General features: G+C 40.4%; 2 protein-coding genes across 4 annotated transcripts; both read right to left on the reverse strand.

Annotated features, from left to right (window-relative positions):
- Positions 1-724: 724 nt before the first annotated feature.
- ndufa11 (NADH:ubiquinone oxidoreductase subunit A11) lies at positions 725-2971 on the reverse strand. Its single transcript, XM_033965331.2, has 4 exons — positions 2813-2971; positions 1892-1984; positions 1650-1772; positions 725-910 (listed from the first exon to the last, which is right to left on the reverse strand). Exons 1-4 carry the CDS (start codon positions 2889-2891, stop codon positions 798-800), a joined length of 408 nt encoding a protein of 135 aa, XP_033821222.1. The 5' UTR covers positions 2892-2971; the 3' UTR covers positions 725-797.
- A 3331-nt stretch (positions 2972-6302) lies between these two features.
- ctns (cystinosin, lysosomal cystine transporter) lies at positions 6303-19432 on the reverse strand. Of its 3 annotated transcripts, none has more exons than XM_033965597.2 (11): positions 19164-19432; positions 18738-18824; positions 18117-18195; positions 17928-18018; positions 17239-17339; positions 16967-17104; positions 15352-15451; positions 11945-12064; positions 10746-10916; positions 8485-8602; positions 6303-7203 (listed from the first exon to the last, which is right to left on the reverse strand). In XM_033965597.2, exons 2-11 carry the CDS (start codon positions 18820-18822, stop codon positions 7013-7015), a joined length of 1194 nt encoding a protein of 397 aa, XP_033821488.1. In that variant the 5' UTR covers positions 18823-18824; positions 19164-19432; the 3' UTR covers positions 6303-7012. The 3 variants fall into 3 exon arrangements, with proteins under 3 accessions (XP_033821488.1, XP_055077221.1, XP_055077222.1); XM_055221246.1 differs by having other exon boundaries at positions 19109-19404; XM_055221247.1 differs by lacking the exon at positions 8485-8602 and having other exon boundaries at positions 6347-7203; positions 19164-19404.
- Between the last annotated feature and the right edge of the window lie 113 nt (positions 19433-19545).

Consider the following 19545-nt stretch of genomic DNA (forward strand, 5'->3'; position numbering starts at 1 on the left):
CCGACATGGACTGAAATGCCACTCTGCCAGAAAGAAGCCATTTCTCCAAAAGAAACATACGTGACAAAACTAAATATCACCAACTACTTGAAATTGCAGAGGCCACAGAAAGCTGTAAATGTACCTAGTTTGCACTACAGTTGCCAAATAATGACTAGAAACAGTAGATAATGCTCTCAAAAATCATATACACATTTTAGCAGCAACAATAAATAAATTGAATTTGTTCCACATTAAAATCATGATAATCATTCATCTAGTATTTTTAAATATTTACTTAAATCTGTCTAGAATATGCCCAGGGTTGCATTCTGTAGTTCTCAATCAAAGGTGAAAATCGATGGTCGGTCTTTCAGTTCATTACATTCGGTAGCAGTTTTGCAGTAATTATAATGAACCATAAGACAAATGATAATTATATATACATAATTAACAGTTCATTACCTCTTTTGGGCTTAATCAGCTATATAGGTTTAATGATTAACAGCTCCAGACAATGCTAAATGGGTAAACTGGGTGCGACAGAGTGGGCAGTGAAATTGTGTGTGTGCTACAGAGGCTTGTGTTTTAACACTGGTGCTAGCTCAGGATTAAACACTAAGTGGATTATAGTGTTCAGAGGCTGACAGGAGCAAGGCCGACAGGAGAAAGCTGAAGGATCACAGGTGCAGAAGGAACACAGCGCCACACACTGGTCCCTCTGAGCAGCACACACTCACACAGCTTGTTTCTTTTTTAAAACAGGTTTATTACATAAAGTCTTTATGATACATTAAATTTATATTACAAGGTACGCCTCACAGTCGCGGGGATCCGGTCAGCCTCCAACCCTCCTGTTTGCCCACTTTAGTGAAGTATGCCAAAGTGCCCAGAGCCAGGCATGCCGACGTCCCTGTCATGGGATTGTGAGCTGTAGGAAAAGTTCATTTGTATTGTCAATTTAACTTTCAGTGATGAGAAATAGGCACAAAAACATGAGACCATATTTAGTGAATTAGATACTGCTTAATTTGTTGTTAAACTATTTAAAATTAAATCAGGATTATATTGCAAAATTTTAAAAGCTTACGCTTTTTTATCTTTTTTTTTTTTTTAAGAGAGACTAGTCTATTGTAATAATTTGTAGGTAATAATATTTCAGTAGGAGTGAACTGAAGTATTAAGGGTAAAGTCATTGTACCAGAGTTTTGAAGACGTACAACTTTACATACGCTTTGTGTGATTATAAAATACTCTGTTAACTCTGCTACCCTCACAGAAAATTTGGTGCCGTCAGCCTCTGCTGGCCACAGTGCAGAATGATTCATGTTGAAATGGACCATTTGTAGGAATCAATTTGATTAAATGAGATCTTATTGTGATTATTCTGGCAGATTTTTTGTTTTCAATTTCAATGTCAGTCAATGTTTACATCTTTAACACGTGCATGATGTTTAGATTTTCTAACTCCCAAGTAAACAATGAAATGAAACAGTTTAACGAACACAAGAAATTACATAAGCAAAATACAAACACTTTTGCAGAGGCCTTAAATACTGTGCAAGACAGAACATTAAGTTCTTTGGGGTAAAAAGTAAAACAAAGTAACATTACAACATTGCTGGACGACATGTGTGTGTAAGAGTAAGTATAAGATGGGGTGCACTCACTGCGAGCCCCCAGGAAGGCTCCTGAGGCACAGCCCCCGATGAAGTAGTTGAGTGGGTCATCCGGGGTCCCCCGGGCCTGGGCGCTCAGACAGGTGGCCATACCAAAGATGGCCCCCAGAGATGCTGTACAGTACAACCCATAAACATTACACACTTTCAATACGTTTTAAAAATAAATTACACAGTCTATGGATCATAGTGACAGTGTGTGTGTGCGTGAGCGAGTTTGCGAAGAGTCTTACCCATAGTGACGGTGGTGCTGGTGGCCCTCTGTAGAGCTGCCATGGCTGACTCAGGCTGGAAGGCTACGATATGATAGGCTGATCCCACGAGACCTACAGAGACACGTTAGAAGAACAGCTTCAGGAGTCAAGGCCACACAGAAGCTCTCACCAGTCCAACTACAATACACATCTGGGAATTTCTGAGAAAACATCAGGAGGACAGAACAGAAACGCATGCTTGAGCAGACACGACATCCACTGAAACCACAACAGATTTGATCATTTCACCTGTTCATGCCCACTGTGCACTGAACTACAAAATCCAGAAATGTTGCCCCTTTGAGAAATGAAAATAGAGTAAAGACGTACAAGGGTGAATTTCTAAAAAAAAAAAATGAGTTAAGGTATAAACTGTGTCTTTCCGCACATTATAACCTAAAAAAGATGTGCTTGTTTGTGTGGAGATATTCCTTTTAAAAAGGCCAATAATGTAAACATCAGATACCTGCTGCAGTCTGCTCTTGCATCTGTCTATTGGAATACCTAAAAAGTTCCCTCTCTAAGCAGTGTTTTCTCTAGATTTGCACATATTTAATCATCAAGGGAGAGCTACTGAGGCACATTTGGTCTAAGGGTCTGCCTGACCCAGGGCACGGAGCAGGTGCTAAACTTTCAGACATACAGCTGTTATGAAGCCAAACATATAAGTGATGGGCCGGTACCCACCCTGGTGTATGTAAGAGTGTCTATCTTATACTTTCATTTGGTAAAAGTATTTCTCATTGCTCGGATACACCAGTTGCGGCCCATGTAAACAGACTTGGAGCAGCGCTAACATTAGCATTAGCATCGGGCGCAGCGGGGTTTTGCATCGGGCGCAGCGGTGGATCCTCCTGACAGCAGCCGGCCTCAACGCGCCGTCCCCCGGGACGCACTCACCTAGCGCCGTGGCCAGTTTGGTGGTGATCCATGTTTTCTCCACACACGCCGTGCCCTCGGGAGTGTCCCAGTAGCCCATCTCTGCGCTGAAGTGATGGACTCAAGGACGGCGCTTCTGCCCTTCAGGCCTACACTGTGCTCTGTTGTGCTTTGGAGAGCTGCGCTGAGTTGGGCTAGAGCGGCCTCTGCAGGGCACCCGGGCTACTGCACAGGCCGGGAGGGAGCACAGCGCTCATTTAAGGCATTAATTTCATGGACCATGAATGGCCACTAGGTGAGCCCCAGCACCTGCAGCCAATCATTAATCAATACTAGTGCAACCTCTGCAGCTCCGGAGGTTCTGAGCTTTCACATGAGGCATGGCCTGTCCATGTACTGAGAATGAGAAAAACTTGTATGTGTCCTCTGTCTGCAAGTTAAAGCACTGGCAACCCAGGTTCAGTTGTGACTGTAGTGTCCTGTTAAAACTGTGCTGAATTTAAGAACTTTGAAATCCTTCTTAAGGCAAATAACACTGATACTTTGCAGCTGATGTCATCAGCATCCCCTGGGGTGTGAGGCTAACTGTAGGCACTGCTCTGATTCCTGAGATGAAGCTGGCAACCTTCTCTGCCACAAAGTACAGCCCCCAAATACACAGTGTAGCTTTTGACAAAGCTTGAAACTTTAGGTGAGGTTGGTGACCTCTTGGAAATTTGAAAATAATTTACAATTATTGTAAGTCCTAACATGCATCATTCTGGTAAAGAATAGAAAAAAACATGAAATACCACCCAGAGTTTTAAAGAAAGTGAAAATTAATGCCAGGTTGCTCCTCAGTGTTAAACATCTCCTGGTGGTCAGCTAGCTAAACATCCATATTCGATTTTGTTATGTATTTTTGCATATATTACACTTTTTTGGCACACTGGCACAAGCACATTTTTTTTTTCTTAGGCCAAAATGAATGCATATCAGTGAATCAAGGGTCAAACCTTATGACTTAATTTGCATGTAAAAATGTGCTTCTGGCTTGATTTTAAATATTAGGAAGTAGACAGGATTGGCCTCGTTCCAATCTCCTGACAGCCTTTTCAATACAAAATTGAATTAAAATAGATTAAAATCTCAGAGTCTCCTCACAGGTCTATTCTTACTTGCAGCCACAATAAAACATCACCTGGAGAAATACAAATTCAGTGTGCTGAAGGTTCTTGGTCTGTTATGGAGACCAAACATTGCGCAGGACTGTGAGCTGGGTCTGTGAGGTGTGAGCAGTGGTCAAACGGCTCATTTAAGTTGGGCAGGTACTTCGATAGACACATCAAAGGGTACGTTTGTTGAATTGGGCCAACGTCTGGAGACGCTGCAGTCCGCTAATCATATTAGTCGGGTGTGTGTCTTGGCCTCCGCCAAACCCCTGAGACTGACTCACCGAACCCCTAGGGTTCGATCGAACCCAGGTTAAGAACCACTGCTCTAGATGTCTCACAGGCACAGCAACGGTGCATGGAGATTCCCAGATCCACCAAATAATCATTCTAAGGTGGTATGAAACAAGTCAAATGTCAGACAAATCATAAGTTGCCCATGTTTTCATAGACACTAGTGAAGACATATGGAGCAGTCATATACCTGCAGGGACAGACAAAACACGGACAAGAAATGGTGACACTGGCTGCCTCCAAGTCAAGAGTTGCACCCATAAAAACAATAACTTTGCTTTGCTTGGAACTAATGGGAGCTGTGATTGGAGCAAGACTGGCAACTAACCTCTTAGAAATGCTGAACATGCAAATCTCTTAACTTCAAAATGTGGTCGGACTCCATGATCGTGATGCACTGGATATGAAGTTCATCGAAAAAATGTAAATGGTTTATTGCCAACAGTGATGGAGATACAAACACTGACACCACAAGAACTGTGGTCACACTGCAATGGAAAAATGAATCCAGCAGAATCTCACACCAAGAGGTCAACCTGTATCAAAGTTGATAGAGGAGGCACTCCAGTGGTCAACCTGCCAGTTATGAAATCTTAAGAGCTTCAAACAACACAGCCAGAAACAACAGAAAAGACACTCACAGAAGATGTGAAAGCTGAACTAAAGGAAAGTCAAGTTACAGTAAATCTCAGTAACAGTGAAAAGGCACCTCTACTACAGCTGGAAAAATACAGCAAGCTATAATCTGTACTAAGAGTAGCTGCATGGATACAAAGATTTCTCCACAACTGCCACTCAAAGGACAAGAAAAAAGGAGAAGTAATGGCAGAGGAGCTGTCAAATGCAGCTCATCAAACACGTCATGTATTCAGGCTTGAGAGATACTCTTGCTCATCTGAGAGAGAAATACTGGATTCCACAGGCAGGACTGTAGATGGAGTTCAGGCTGTACTATCTACTATTCAAAGTGAAAGCAGTAGAGCAAACAACTGCACCACTATTCAGAGACAGAGTCACAGAGGCGCCCCCATTCGAAAACACTGGGGTGGACTGATCAAAATCAAAAACAATCAAAATCTGAATATATCGTGTGTGGGGGTTTTTTCTGCACTATGTGGATGTTTATGTCAAACTGTACTGCTCTAACTGTATATTCATGAAAGATACTCAATTTGTGTATGCTTAAGTCCTTTTTATATATATAGTACATAATGAATATGTATAATCCAATTTCTGCCGATGTCTTTTGATGGAGGAAATCTACTGTTACAGTATGGAAAGAATTCAAACCTGGACGGGATTATTCTTATTTTTATTATTTAACTTTTTATTTTTATTACTATTATTATTATTATTACTACATTGTATTAGTTTTTATATGTTTATTTTGTATTTAATTTGTCATCATTATTATTATTAATACTTTTTTTTTTGTCTATATGCCCATTGGGGTGGTGGGTGGGAAAAAAGAAGGGGGGAAAAAGGTAATCAGATTCTAATCTGTATATTTGCACCTGAGACTGATACTTTAATAAAAATTTGATCACAAAAAAAAGAAATACTGGATTCCACAGGCAAGACTGTAGATGGAGTTCAGGCTGTACTATCTACTACCGGTATTCAAAGTGAAAGCAGTACAGCAAACAACTGCACCACTATTCAGAGACAGTCACAGAGGCGCCCCCATTCGAAAACACTGGGGTGGACTGATTTCATTAAAAAAATGTAAAAATTGCTGGGATTACATAAAAGAATATCAGAACTAGACAAATTTTTCAGCACTGGAAGAGGTAAAATGATTATATAGCAAAGAAGGAAGCAGATCATAAATGCTTGTATTGATCACGGGTTCCTGAAAATTTTGTTGAAAACTATTTTGTATTTTTTGTTGAGTTTTCAGATAATCTAAAAACGTATAAGTCATTGTTTGATAATGTAGGCACTGTGTCAGCATGTTAACTGCTGGACTTAAGTATGTCATAAATAACTGAAAAAAACCCCAATATGGTCTATTAAGTAGTTTAAAACAAGAGACAGCCATTCATACTTTTTTTTTTTTTTTTTTTGATAATACAATGATAAAATACATCTAAAATTACAAACATGGGTCCATTGGTTACTGATATAAATATAAAATTGCAAAAAATTGTAAAATGCCCTTTTTGTAAAAATACTGGGTGCCCCCAAGGGATGGCCCTGATTTCCCCTGGAATTTGAATGTCCCCCCCAATGGTCAGGCCATGACTGGCTAGTGATTCAAAATTTGCATTTGAATGCATTTTGCTCATTGTTCTCTTACACTAAGCGGCCATAACTATAAAACAAGTTAATCATAACTTATTATAAAAGGTTTAATAAAATATTTTTAACTATTTTAACTGTTCTGATTTAGAAGGACTATGCCAACTATCCTGATTTAGAGGAGCATGTTGTCCTCACTTTGGACAAATACATAAAAACTAAAAGGTGTGAATGGGGCAGTTTGTGCAGAACAATGAGCTGAGTGACTTGATCATTCTTCACACATTCATCTCTTGTACAGATTGTGAATGCTGAAGTAAAACAATAAATACTCTATCAGTAATTGTAAGAAAACTTTATTATAATTAGCCTAGCCCGCTGGGACACCCCAAAAGTGCACAAAATCCATGGTTTGTCATATTAAAATAAAGGATCCTCAAACCACACCTAAATACAAAGGTGTATAATAAATATACATGTGGCCCAGTTAACCGCTCCCATTTTAAAATCCTGGAGCTACTGCAGTGGTCCTGGATTAGTCCTGGGGCAGTTCTGGGGCAGTCCTCCTGGGGCAGTCCTGGTCTGGGTCCTGCTCCTCCGAAGGTAAAGGCTGGTACTTTGTCCTGTAGAGACAGTAGTGCTGGCTGATGAAGAGCAGGTCGAAGAGCACGGAGAACAGGCCCAGTCCAAACTTGGTGGGGTTTCCAAAGAATAGCATCCACTGATCTGCACACACATGTACACAGTCAGATACCCAGAGACATACTGTACTCTTCTCTCACCAGCCTGAATACTATAAAGTCCAAACAATATTTTCACTGTAAATTTGATCACTGTTTTACACCCTTGGCATTTCACTAATGAACCCTGACAATGCACATCTGTGAAGTGAAAACCATTTCAGAGATTTCATCATGAAGCTTTATTTGCATTGAATGCAAATAAAACTAAGTATATGATTTTTTTTTCTTTCTAAAAAAATATCTTTGGTTTTAACTTGACAAAAACCTTTAAAATACATATTTTAGAATTATGTAACAGTTTAAAATCAAAATGATCATTTTATTATAGAAATAAATCTTCTATCCCATTGAATTATAGATAAAAAATTGTTCAAGCAACCTTTGTGTATCAGGTTATGGAGATCTGAATTAATTAATTAAGAGAAGGCCAAGATTTTGCAGCACTGTCAACAAAGAAAAAAGTGGCTACACTGAGGAATTGGATATAAAACATATTTAAACTAAGTTTTTTGCTACATAATTCGATGCATTTGCTTCATATGTTTGATGCAATGTGTACAATGTAGAAAGTAGTAAATATAAAAAATTGGTGTGTCCTTTCTTGGTAGTGCACACATTAATTTCTGAGCCTGTCTAGACTGAGCTGTGGGCTTGGCTGCTTCCAGTGAGCCTGTGTGATCTGATACTACGAAGTTGGTTGGTGAGCTGGCTTCTCAATGCCTGAACGTCAGCTCAGAGATAACAAGTGCCATAAAGCCGGTTAGCCACGGAATTTGTAAAGCCAAAGTTTGAGCTAGACTTTTTTTTAGAGGACCAAAGACAGCTATCTTGTAGGACTGAAGAGCTGTGCATAAGAGCGCCCCCTCTTGTGATCAATGAGTCTTTGCTAGTTAAACCGCCATCTGAACTCTCATTGTGAACTTTCTAACTGCTATTTGATGGAGAGTTTATCACACCATATACCCCCTGCCCATACACTCAAACTTAAGTACTCATCAATAATATGTGCAGACTTGTTAAAAAAGGCAGAGTTGATCTAAGTCTTAACTCGGGTTCTTAACTTACTCTGAACCAGGTTAGCTCTGCCGCTCTGTTACGATAGTGATCTAACCAAGCTGAAAACTTAGCTGCTTGCGTGATACAGGAAATCCAGGATTTGAGCTTGACTAGCCCAGCTTAGCCACCCCTCTGGCTTCGTAGTATACCCCTCTGCTTGCTTTTGGAGCAAAGTCTAAACAACCAGAGCCTGAGGATGAGAGCGCACCATTATTGTAGGACTGCAGCACCATCTGTAGGATGCTGAGCACTCCTCCAGTGAAGTCCAGCAGCACGTTCCCGATGCTCCAGCCCACTGTGCTCTTGCGCTGGTAGTTCATGTAGGCCTGAGACAACACATCACTTTAGACCAGACATACAACAGTGTATCTGTATAGAGGGGAGATGTGAGTGTCGGTTCCATTGCAAAAGAAAATGTAATTTGTAAACTGGATAATATGACTCAGGTGACACTTCACACTTTAGGGTAGTTCAGTGGACTAATACCAGATACTCCTTATTGTAAGCAACTAAGGTGTGTTAGTTTCATTGTAGTTAGCTCCTCCCTTCAGAGAGATATAAGGCAGTGACTTTAAAGGAACCGTACATAAAATTTCGATTTTAAATTCCATAAACGTGACCTATCCGTGTCCCCAAATATGAGGTAAACATGTAATCAAATATCCCAGTAGCTTTCACTAATAAGAATTATAACGCCAATTTATTCTAAATTACAAAAGACATTGGACAAGATGTGCCATGTACTTGGTGTTTTGGTTCAAGATAATTATTCAGTCAGAACACAGAATGAGCCTCACATGAATTTCTCTTTTGGGTTGCCAGTTTCAATGCTGGTTTAAACTTAAATGACACTTTGATCTGAATCGTCCCTACCAAAAACCCCAGCACCAGCACCTAATTAGTGACTTCTGCTATATGTTGTCCTTAAACTGAGAATGAGAACATGTCTTTTTTTTTTTTTTATTAAGAGTGCAGGCTATATTCAGTCCCTTTAAAGTAGAAATTGACACTAAATTAAAACATTTTTGCTACTAAACCCTGTATAGACTACAGTGTTTTAAATATATTGTCTACTGTTCCTTCTGGGCAATTTTAGTGCAAAGCAGGTACATTTGCCGATTTAAGAATACTGTAAGAACTGAAGAAGCCTCTTGGATGAGTCCCACAGCATATTCATTACAAAACTTTTTATTCAATTGATAGAATAGAATTTTATTTTGCAAGGTATGGAAGTGGTTAGGATGCAGATTTCAAATGTTGTCCTTTTTAATGACCAGTGAAAGAAGAAGGGTAACTAAGATCTGCATTAGTATGAATCATGCACCTGTGTATTTTCAAAGATGACAACAAACTCTCTGAACAAAATGTCATGTAACAATAAATGAGATGAGCAATATGGTACTGCATGTAGTCATGGTTACAGGCCCCTCCCCCTATGCAATGGATGGGTGATATCGTATTGATGATGGTTTCCTACATTAGTACAAGTAAACATTTTCATAAATACTGGACTGACATTTTCACTACCAGCTTTTAAAAAGATCTTCATTCCTCTTCTGTTTTCTTAAAAAATAATGAGGTGGTTGTATGCTTACACAATCATTAGATTCATTAGTATACTAAACATCTATAGACCCTTTAAAATGCTCTCATCAGAATGTTCCAGAATGGAGGCAAGTAGGGTGGTCAAACTTACAGAAAATCAGATACTTATCAATCAATATTAAATCTAGTCTCAACACAAGATACTTCTGATTTGATAGTAGATTTGAGCGGGTATTGCGACTAAAAAAGTCACATTCACAGCACAGAAATTAACCTTTCCTGAATAGCATTAGAATGATCTTGAGTTGTATCAAGACACAAGGTGTCCCCTCCCTGAACCGCCACCTTAACATGGTGGAGGGATTTGAATGATCCTGGGAGCTATGTTGTCGGGGGCTTTGTTCCCAGTTTGAGAGAAGAACACAGCCTAAATATTTGTGTGTAAACATAAATAAAATAGATATAAAAAAAAAAGTGTAATATGGACCATTTAATTAAAATGCAAAAAGTATTAGTGATTTTCTTCAATCATATGACAAACATATCATATGCTGAACCAGAACAAGTATAAGACCATAAAGACTAGCACATGCCCATGGACCACTATGTTTTATGTTACCATGTGGCCTTAGTACTATCCAAAGTACTATGATTTAATGTTGAAAATCACATTCTATTATCTAAAAAAAGAGTGAAAGAGTGTTTTTAATCCTCATTGTGGTAATGGAGTATCGAGCCTATTCCTTAGTACTGAAGTAGAGTTTGAAATTTTTTTAATTGTAACAAACTAGTCTGTGATTAATCCTACTTTTTTCCTTGAACTTACATTATTTTTCATTTCACTTTCGCCCCCCAGATGCCTCCATTCCAGATTTGTTTTTTGTTTTTTTTAAATTGTCCTGTGCTTGGATGGGTCTCTCTCACCTGAGGCATATATTTGACCAGTGTCACGGCCAGTTTAATGTAGGAGAAGTAATAGATGTACTGGAGCCACGTGATGACCTGGGCCACAGCCAGGAAGAGGGTGACCAGAGCGAAGGTCCAGCCGAGCAGCAAGAGGCCTCGAGCGGGCCAGGAGACGGTCTGCCCCCCTCTCTGAAACACAGTGCACACAGATGAGTCCTTTATCAGCTGGCAACATGTAATCAAAGCAAAAATGAGGGCCAGGGATTCACGCGAGCAAATGACATCACCCAAACGTAACTAATGTGTACTTGATAAACTAATCAGATACTTAACAATATGGCAGGTGAGACAACCAACACACAAAAGGGGTATCAAATTGAAAATGGCTTCTGAAAAAAACATCAAAAACATCTTGATAACAAAAACAATGTCCGGATAACCGCATATTTTTAGGTTGTTTGAATCGTCTGTAGGTGGAAATCCAGCCTTGCAATGTGTCTGAGAGAATTCTCCTGGGAAACCCTGACTCTTTTTTATATTTGGCAAGGTAAGGCTGGGCATTTAATGGAAAGACTGCGAGATTACAAATGTTTGTGTATATGATTATACTTCCTTATTTTTCACAAGTGAGCTGCAGCAGAAGCTCTACTGCTAAAGTAGTACTTAATTTTGCTTTAACGCTCATATATTATGCTAAATTGACTCTCTTGAGCTTTAAGCCATGTTAGAATGCTGTTGTCTCCTCAAAACCACACCCGGATTTGTGTTTTGTTTCAGTTTCATACAATTGATGAACCCTTTATTATTAGTCCATCTACATCACCAAAGTTCAAAATGCTCTGTTTCAACGTAGCAGCTATCTTTTACCTTTTGTTAAGTAGAGATTGGAAATTCCTGGGTTGAATGTATGTGGAGCACCTCCTGTATTACCACATGACATTAAAAGGTGGAACTGAGTGTTTTCTGTTTGAGAAAAGAACTCCTAAATATGCAGGATTTGTGTGTTAAATATGTGTGAATGAAAAAAACACAACTCCAGGCATGTTTCTGATGAGGAAACATAACAGAACAGAAAATACCTTAATATGGGCCATATAAATAAAAAGTCATAAGTCTACAAAAAGTATTAGTGATTTCCTTCAATCATATGTCAAACATGGTAAAGTTATATTATATATTTGCAAAAGGGCTTGAGGGTATGGGCCCTCTCAGGTCACCTGGTAGAGAGCAGCTTGGCACACGTAGAGCGAGCACAGGAGCAGAGCATGCAGGCTGAAGAACACGTCACTGGCCGTCACTGGGATCACGCCATTTGGGTCCCTCTTCAGATACTCCTCCTGTCAGCAACAAGTCTTTATAATGCTTGTTCCATATTTAGTTCTTAATTCAGTTTGATCTGTTAGTATCTGTCTGTAAAGAATATCATGAGTTACTGTGTTTCTGATGACATCACAAAATTCTATAGAACAATAATATTTAATACAGATGGGGGCAGCTAAAGCGAATATTGTAAAAATGCAGATTTGAGTTGTAATACAGTGAGTTCTTGGGTTCTGGGAATATGACATCACATTATGAAAAGTACCAATTATTATACAATTACACCAAGTTATTTTAAAAGAAAAAATATTACACAAAACTGACTCTTGTGACCTTTAAGCCATGTTGTAATGATGTTACCTCATCAAAATCATGCCCAGAGTTATGTTTTGTTTCATTCACACATGTTTGAGTAACCCTGGTTTATTGGTCTATAGCGCCAAAGCTCAAAATGCTCTGTTCTACCTTGTGATGTCATGTAGAGGTAGTTTGCAAGTTAACAGCTAGCTTTTATGTGTAGTTCAATAGAGATTGGCAATTCCAGGGCTGAATATGCAGGGTTTGGGTGTTAAACATGTGTGAATGACCCACATGTTATGTATCTAGGCTTGTTAGACAACAATATTCAAACTCTAAATCACTTTAAACTCTTTGTTTAAAGTGATGCTGTTGGCTAACAAGAAAGTTATGACCAGGAATTGGTTGAAGAGTGACCATTTGAAATAGAAACAATGGATAGATATAGAGGAAATTTATGTTATGGAAAAATTACTTATTTGATTGGTTGGTAAATTTGACTAAATGGACTATGTACAAAGCTCAGCTCAATGTATAACTTGCTGTTTTGTTTTTTGTAGGACCTCATAGTTTATGTGTTACTTTATGTATGTTTGTTAAACTTTGAAAAAGCACAAATAAAAAGTTAACACTACTGCGGGTATGTTTGTGATGAGGAAAACAACATTACAACATAGATCAGAAATAGCATAATATAGGGTCTTTAAAGTAATATTCTGGTCATATACTTGTCACTATGTACAACAGTGGTGAACGGTGCCATCAGGACCCAGGAACTATCAGTAAAAAGGCCAAAGCAACCGTACACATTCTCAACCCCTCCACACACCGGCAGAGGCGCATGTGAGGCAGGGCTCAAGAACCAACCAGTTTCCAGCCCACATGGAACATGAGCCTTGCTGAACATCCTCTGCTCTCCACTGTGACCTCGCCCAGAAGTTAAACTGAGCTGACGTTCTCAGTGCTTAAATGCATAAAATCATGACCACAACAGATAAGATTGAAGTGCGCTGCTAGTCTCCACACACCTCAACATCACAAACAGCTGATCGATGCAACCACACCAGGGCACACACCGAGTCACAATGAGAACGCACATCAACAACTGGGCATAGCTGCAATGACACGTTTTTGACATGTGTTATTTTGACAGCTATTATCGTGGTGACTGCGCATAGATTGCATACATTATTACTCTCACCACACTGTTACTACACTTCACTCACACACACCTCTGCAGTCTTCTCTGATGAACTTGTTCTACATCAGGCCATCCGATGTGTAATCCAATAGTTCATTCATTCTGTGCTCCGTGAGGTCCTTGTGTCTACTTTGCTAGTAGCCCAGGTGTTTTTAGATGCTCTTTTGAACATTTCGGGACAACTTACATAGCGGACACGGCACCCAAAAAAAAAGTCACACACTCTAATATTTCATTCGACTGCCTTTAGCTTTAATTACGGCACGCATTCGATGTGACATTGTTTTGATAAGCTTCTGCAAAGTCACAAGATTTATTTCCATCCACTGTTGCATTAATTTTTCATCAAGATCTTGCATTGATGATGGTCGAGTCTGACCGCTGCACAAAGCCTTCTCCAACACATCCCAGAGATTCTCAATGGGGTTAAGGTCTGGACTATGTGGTGGACAATCCATGTGTGAAAATTATGTCTCATGCTCCTGAACCACTCTTTCACAATTTGAGCCTGATGAATACTGGCATTGTCATCTTGGAATATGCCCGTGCCATCAGGGAAGAAAAAATCCATTGATGGAATAACCTGGACATATTCAGGTGTCAGCTGACCTCATTCTTTGAGCAAATACTATTGCTGAACCCCGACCTATTTCCTTAGTTAAATCCAGGTGGCGATTTTTTTTTTTGGCCAGGCAGTGTAAATCCCATTGTTAGTCCAAAAGAAAAATCCAAACAAAAGCATCTTCAGGCCTGCGAGAAGGCATGGGTGGGACTAAAACAATGCACTAGAGCTGCAAATAACTACAAAGAGAGAATCTGATGTGTCAGTTCAAACGCCAGAGCCCTTCACGTGCCGTCTGTAAGTTAGGGGAATGAGAGAGTAGTTCTGAAAGTGTAACCCTCAAAACAACACAAAATCTGATTGGACACTGTAGTTTTCTGTAATCAGGACATTACTCCTTCTTATTCATGAAATATTTGATAGAAATATAGCCTTAAAAATGATATGTATTACCGGTAATACAAAAAAATGTGCAATTTAATAATATTTAGAATATTAAATATAACATGTAAATGGTAAAATGTTTGGGCCTGTGAATTAGGGTACATCTGATGTACAATAATGCAAGCAATTTAAAATCACTATGTTTACATGTAAAGGTAACTAACGGAGTAGGCTAGTTTTTCCACTCAGAGCCTTCTGTCTCAGTCTACAGCAGGTCAGAGAAATGAATAGGTGCAACTGGGAGCAGAGGGACGTTAAAGGACATCTAGTCATGTAGCCTTTGTAGCTGTAATTGCTATTCAAAACAGCTAACAGACATACATATACATATATATATATATATATATATATATATATATAAAAATAAATGTAGATAAGCTACAATTATTGTAATGGGGGAGAAAGGGTAGAGATATTCAGTAACCACTATGAGCATCACCTAAAGCCACTACACCACTGATAAGCATAGTGCATTTGATTTTTAGATACGGTAGCAGAAAATATGTTGCTGTCTGTTGCGTAAATAAACATATTGAAGCTCAAATTGTTTTGACTTTCCCTTTAAACATGTGCTAGTCTGCAGTGGAGAGACTACAGTTTGTTATTGCTGCTAATTTAAAATGAGAGTACATGTCCAAATGCTGTTTTTTGCCCCAGGCAGTTGAATGCCTCTCCTAGCATGAGCGGAGCAATGGTATGTGATTTACAAATCCTGCTCAAATTGGACTAGGCTGGGGATTGGTTTTCCTGGTGTGCATGTAAATGTAGTGACATGGTGTCAGAGCCCAAAAAAGTGGTACCTTTATAGGTTGCACCCAGAAGAGGGCGATGTTGAAGACGCTGTAGGCGAAGAATCCTGTCAGATTCAGAGCCAGAAAGTCCAGGTTGAGCCCCACCACACTGAAACAGAGCAGCAGTGTTATCAAGACTTAGCTCAGAGCAACATCATTGTTCATTTCAACTCAAATAATTTTAGCATATTTTTGCTGACTAAAACTAAACAATAAATATGAATGAAGACTCGATCCAAGTTCCACTTTAATGTCGAAGGCAAACATCTGTATGTCCCTCTAACATAGGCTGGCCTTTAGCGGTAGGATGTGAGACAGAAGACAGTAGCAAGGGAGTGGTCCACAGTTTTTATTTCTTTTTCAACTATTCACCAAAGTGCCTTGTGCAATAGAAGTTTGAGGAGCAGTGTCTCCTCCAGCAGCTGAGCATGGTGTGTTGGTTTCAGGCGCCTTTTATACTGTCCCAATAGTTGGATAAAACTAGTGTTACTTAAAAGGGGTGTTTAAAAATAACATTTGCTCTTTAAAATTCTTACACCTCCATAAGACCAAATAAACCCATAAACCAAATTAACTTTATACATTTATATGCACGCATAAACCCTAAAAACAAAGACCAAATATACTTAAAACCCATAAACCATTTAAAATGCCCAACATGCTTTCCCTACACATTCCCTGCCTTGGTCCTTTTAAGGGAACTCGTTTCACCGGGAACCTAGACACAAGGACACAGCGGGTAAGTTAAATTCACTAAAAACACTACAAATTACACAACACACTTATAAACATTCTTAAACAAGCATTGCACTAATATTGCACATATCCAACTTAATTATTAGGTGTTAACTTTAAGTTTGTCTTCTTTTCCCTCCAGGTCACACAGCTTCAATTAAAATGCCACTGTGCCTCTAGACAAAAAATTGGGTAAAAGAACAGATAAGCTAAATAAACATTTTAAAATCCTTTGTGTGCAATTGTCTTTTTTAAAGTGCAAATAATGTTCAAAGTGCAGTGTGCTATTAAAGTGCAAGTGCAATTTAAAATACCCATCGTGACGAGTGTAAAATGTTGTTACTTTCGTAACAAATGGGCTGTTTGTTACAGTCCCATCAAGTAATGGATTACAGTTTATAATTAAAATTTAAAAAAAAAATTCAGTTTGACTAAATAAGCACAACATTTTCATCCACTAAAACCAGAATAAAATTTAAATTTATTTTGACTAATAAAAACTTAAAGGCCTTGTACCAAATTCCATGTATCTGAACAAAATGTGTCTAGCCCCAGTACAGATAGTGTATAAGCAGCTCTTGAGGTCAAAGTAAGTTCACTGGTTACTGTCTGCAGTAATCTCATTACAAAGGGATTCATTGTCCGATAATCAGGAAATGCTCGTTAGCATGTTAATAGTTACCTTTATTGCGACAGCAAAACTCAGAAGAGTTGTGAAAAGTGAATAATTACAATGCTCAGAATGCATAAGGTCAGTGAGGAATAACTTTGGACCACTGCAAACTGTTTAAAACGATCTAGTTTTGTTTTTCATGTTTTAAGACAGTAAAAATCAGCACTTTTAAATATTTCTTGTCAAAATAAACACTGTCAAGTATGTGAGTGTCACCTCTTCCTGGTCCAGTTCTCCCAGGCCTGTGGGTAGAAGGACACGGACCAGGCCAGGAAGTAGATCCAGCCAATGACCTCACTCAGCAACTCCACCACTTGGCTGTGGATGACCAGAAAACGGATCCGCAGGGACACGCTGTAATACAGGGAGCAGTCAGAAGTGGTCAGAAGCAGTCAGCAGAAGATAGGAGCAATCAAAATTAGTCAGGAGCAGACAAGAGCAATCAGGAGCACAAACACGGGGGAGGGGTCACCATGCCTCAAACCCACCTGAGGTCAGAGCGGTTGGAGTTCAGGAAGGCGGTGACCTGTCCTACAGCCAGCGCACTCACGTTAAACAAGGCCTCTGAGCTACCTGCACTCAGAGGGACCTGTGATAAGACCAAAAATGTAACACAGCATCAAACACATTTCAAACTCACTCCGTCACATTAAAGAGAAGCTTGAGTTTTAGGAAAGCAACACTTTGTGAGGATGTTACAGAAAAATATGGAATCTTTTTTTTTTTTTTTTTTTGGGAGGGGTATAACTGGGATAGTACTGGGGATGTTACTGGAGTAATAGTACTACTTGTAGTAGTAGTATTACTGGGGTAATACTGAGGTGGTAGTGCTGCGGTGATACTGGGGTATTACTGGGATGGAAATGGAATATTACTGGGGTGCCACTACTGGGGTGCCACTACTGGGGTGCCACTACTGGGGTGCCACTACTGGGGTGCCACTACTGGGGTGCCACTACTTACTGGGGTGCCACTACTTACTGGGGTGCCACTACTTACTGGGGTGCCACTACTTACTGGGGTGCCACTACTTACTGGGGTGCCACTACTTACTGGGGTGCCACTACTTTCTGGGGTGCCACTACTTTCTGGGGTGCCACTACTTTCTGGGGTGCCACTACTTTCTGGGGTAGTATTACTGGGTGGTACATGTGTGGCACCGGGGTCCTGGCATTACCTCGTGAGGGAGGGACACCACACTGGACCAGTTGCTGATGGAGCTGGACGTCACATTGAGCAACAGCACCAGAGTCTCGTTCAGAGGGGCACTGTAAACACACAAGAATTGAGTAAGACAACTGTCCCCTGTCCTATCCTGTGTGTACTCTGTCCTGTATGTCCCTTGTCCTTGTGTGTCCCTGCTCACCTGCTGCTGATGTGAACCGTGTCTTGCTGGAGCAGTTGGAGCGTGACAGCCTCTGGAGCGGACAGCTGCAGCTTAGACTCTGAGGACATCAGACACAAGTGTGAGACAAGAGCATGGATGAGGGACAGGAGCCTCAGAGCCCACCAGATAAAACAAAAACTACGCCATAATGCCATGAAGTACAGTTTCAATGCGGTTACCTTATAGTTTTGATCAAGCTACATAATACCAGGAATAATAAAATAAAATGATAAAATAAAGACATAGAAGGCCACAGAAGCTCTATGAGAGTGCAGTGGTTTAGACACAGGGAGGAGATGTGCATGTGCAAAAGAACAGGAGTGCAGGAGACACCAGAGGCTGACACTGACACACTGTACTGACACTGGCACACTGTACAGGGGCAGAATAAATCTCTCAGTGTGACTATCATCCACAAAATAACATAATCAGAAAATGCACAACCACAGTCCTCTCTTAAATAAGTGAGTTGAGGTAAAGGTGTAAAGACATTCAGCGTGTGGAGAGCTTTCTCTGCAAACTGATCAAACATTTAGGATGATCTGTCAAAATACTGTCCAAGTCCTTTGATTTAAAAACTACGTGTGGGGCAGCACTCACCTGAAAAGCCCACCAGCAGCAACAGAGTCCAGAGCAGTGAGGCTGGAGCCCCCCAGGGGAAGAGGGCCCTCCTGATCACAGGCATATCTGAAACATACACAAATACACATTATGCACAGTGGCACCAGGGCACCTGTCCTGTACATGGTCCTGAGCGCCTGAGCCTTTGTGAGACAAACCCCATCCCACAGGTCCACAGTAGGGGAGCCCATCATATGTCAGGGACTGTCCTTTCCGTGTGTGACAGTGACGACTGACAGTGTGATAAAGAGCCGACAGAGCAGCCCAAAACAATGCGTTATTTCGTGTTTTGGACTTTATATCCCTCTGTCCCTGGCCTCTAGCCTCCCTCCCTCCGCCCCCTTCCCTACCTTAAACCTGCACCGGGTCAACAGAAGTAGCCGGGACACAAGCCGAAAGTCTCACCTCCGTGTTGTCTTCGTCAGTTGTTCATCACGCGTTGGTCACGGGACAAGTGCGCACAGGGACCGCCCAGAACTGCCCCGGGACTAAAGCGCACGGTCACAGCCGCGCTCATGCACCAGGGGCAAGCATTTGGACCTAGTCTAGATCCCGGAAGCTCTGGAACAAATGGCAAGCAGACAGACGCGTTGTATCACATTGACCACAAACTGACCACACAGGGACATGGGTGAGTTTACGGAAGTGATTTTCTTCTTTTGGGGTTTTTGTAGGCAGCAGCGTAGTGGTGACGGGGTTATACCGCTCTCTCCTGGGAAGAGTGTGAACCTCAGACTTCTCTGGTTCTAACGCTTGTGTAAGTACTGCCACTGTGAGTCCAGAGGGC

The sequence above is a fragment of the Periophthalmus magnuspinnatus genome, chromosome 4 (genome assembly GCF_009829125.3).
Source record: "Periophthalmus magnuspinnatus isolate fPerMag1 chromosome 4, fPerMag1.2.pri, whole genome shotgun sequence".
Classification (NCBI taxonomy): domain Eukaryota; kingdom Metazoa; phylum Chordata; class Actinopteri; order Gobiiformes; family Gobiidae; genus Periophthalmus; species Periophthalmus magnuspinnatus.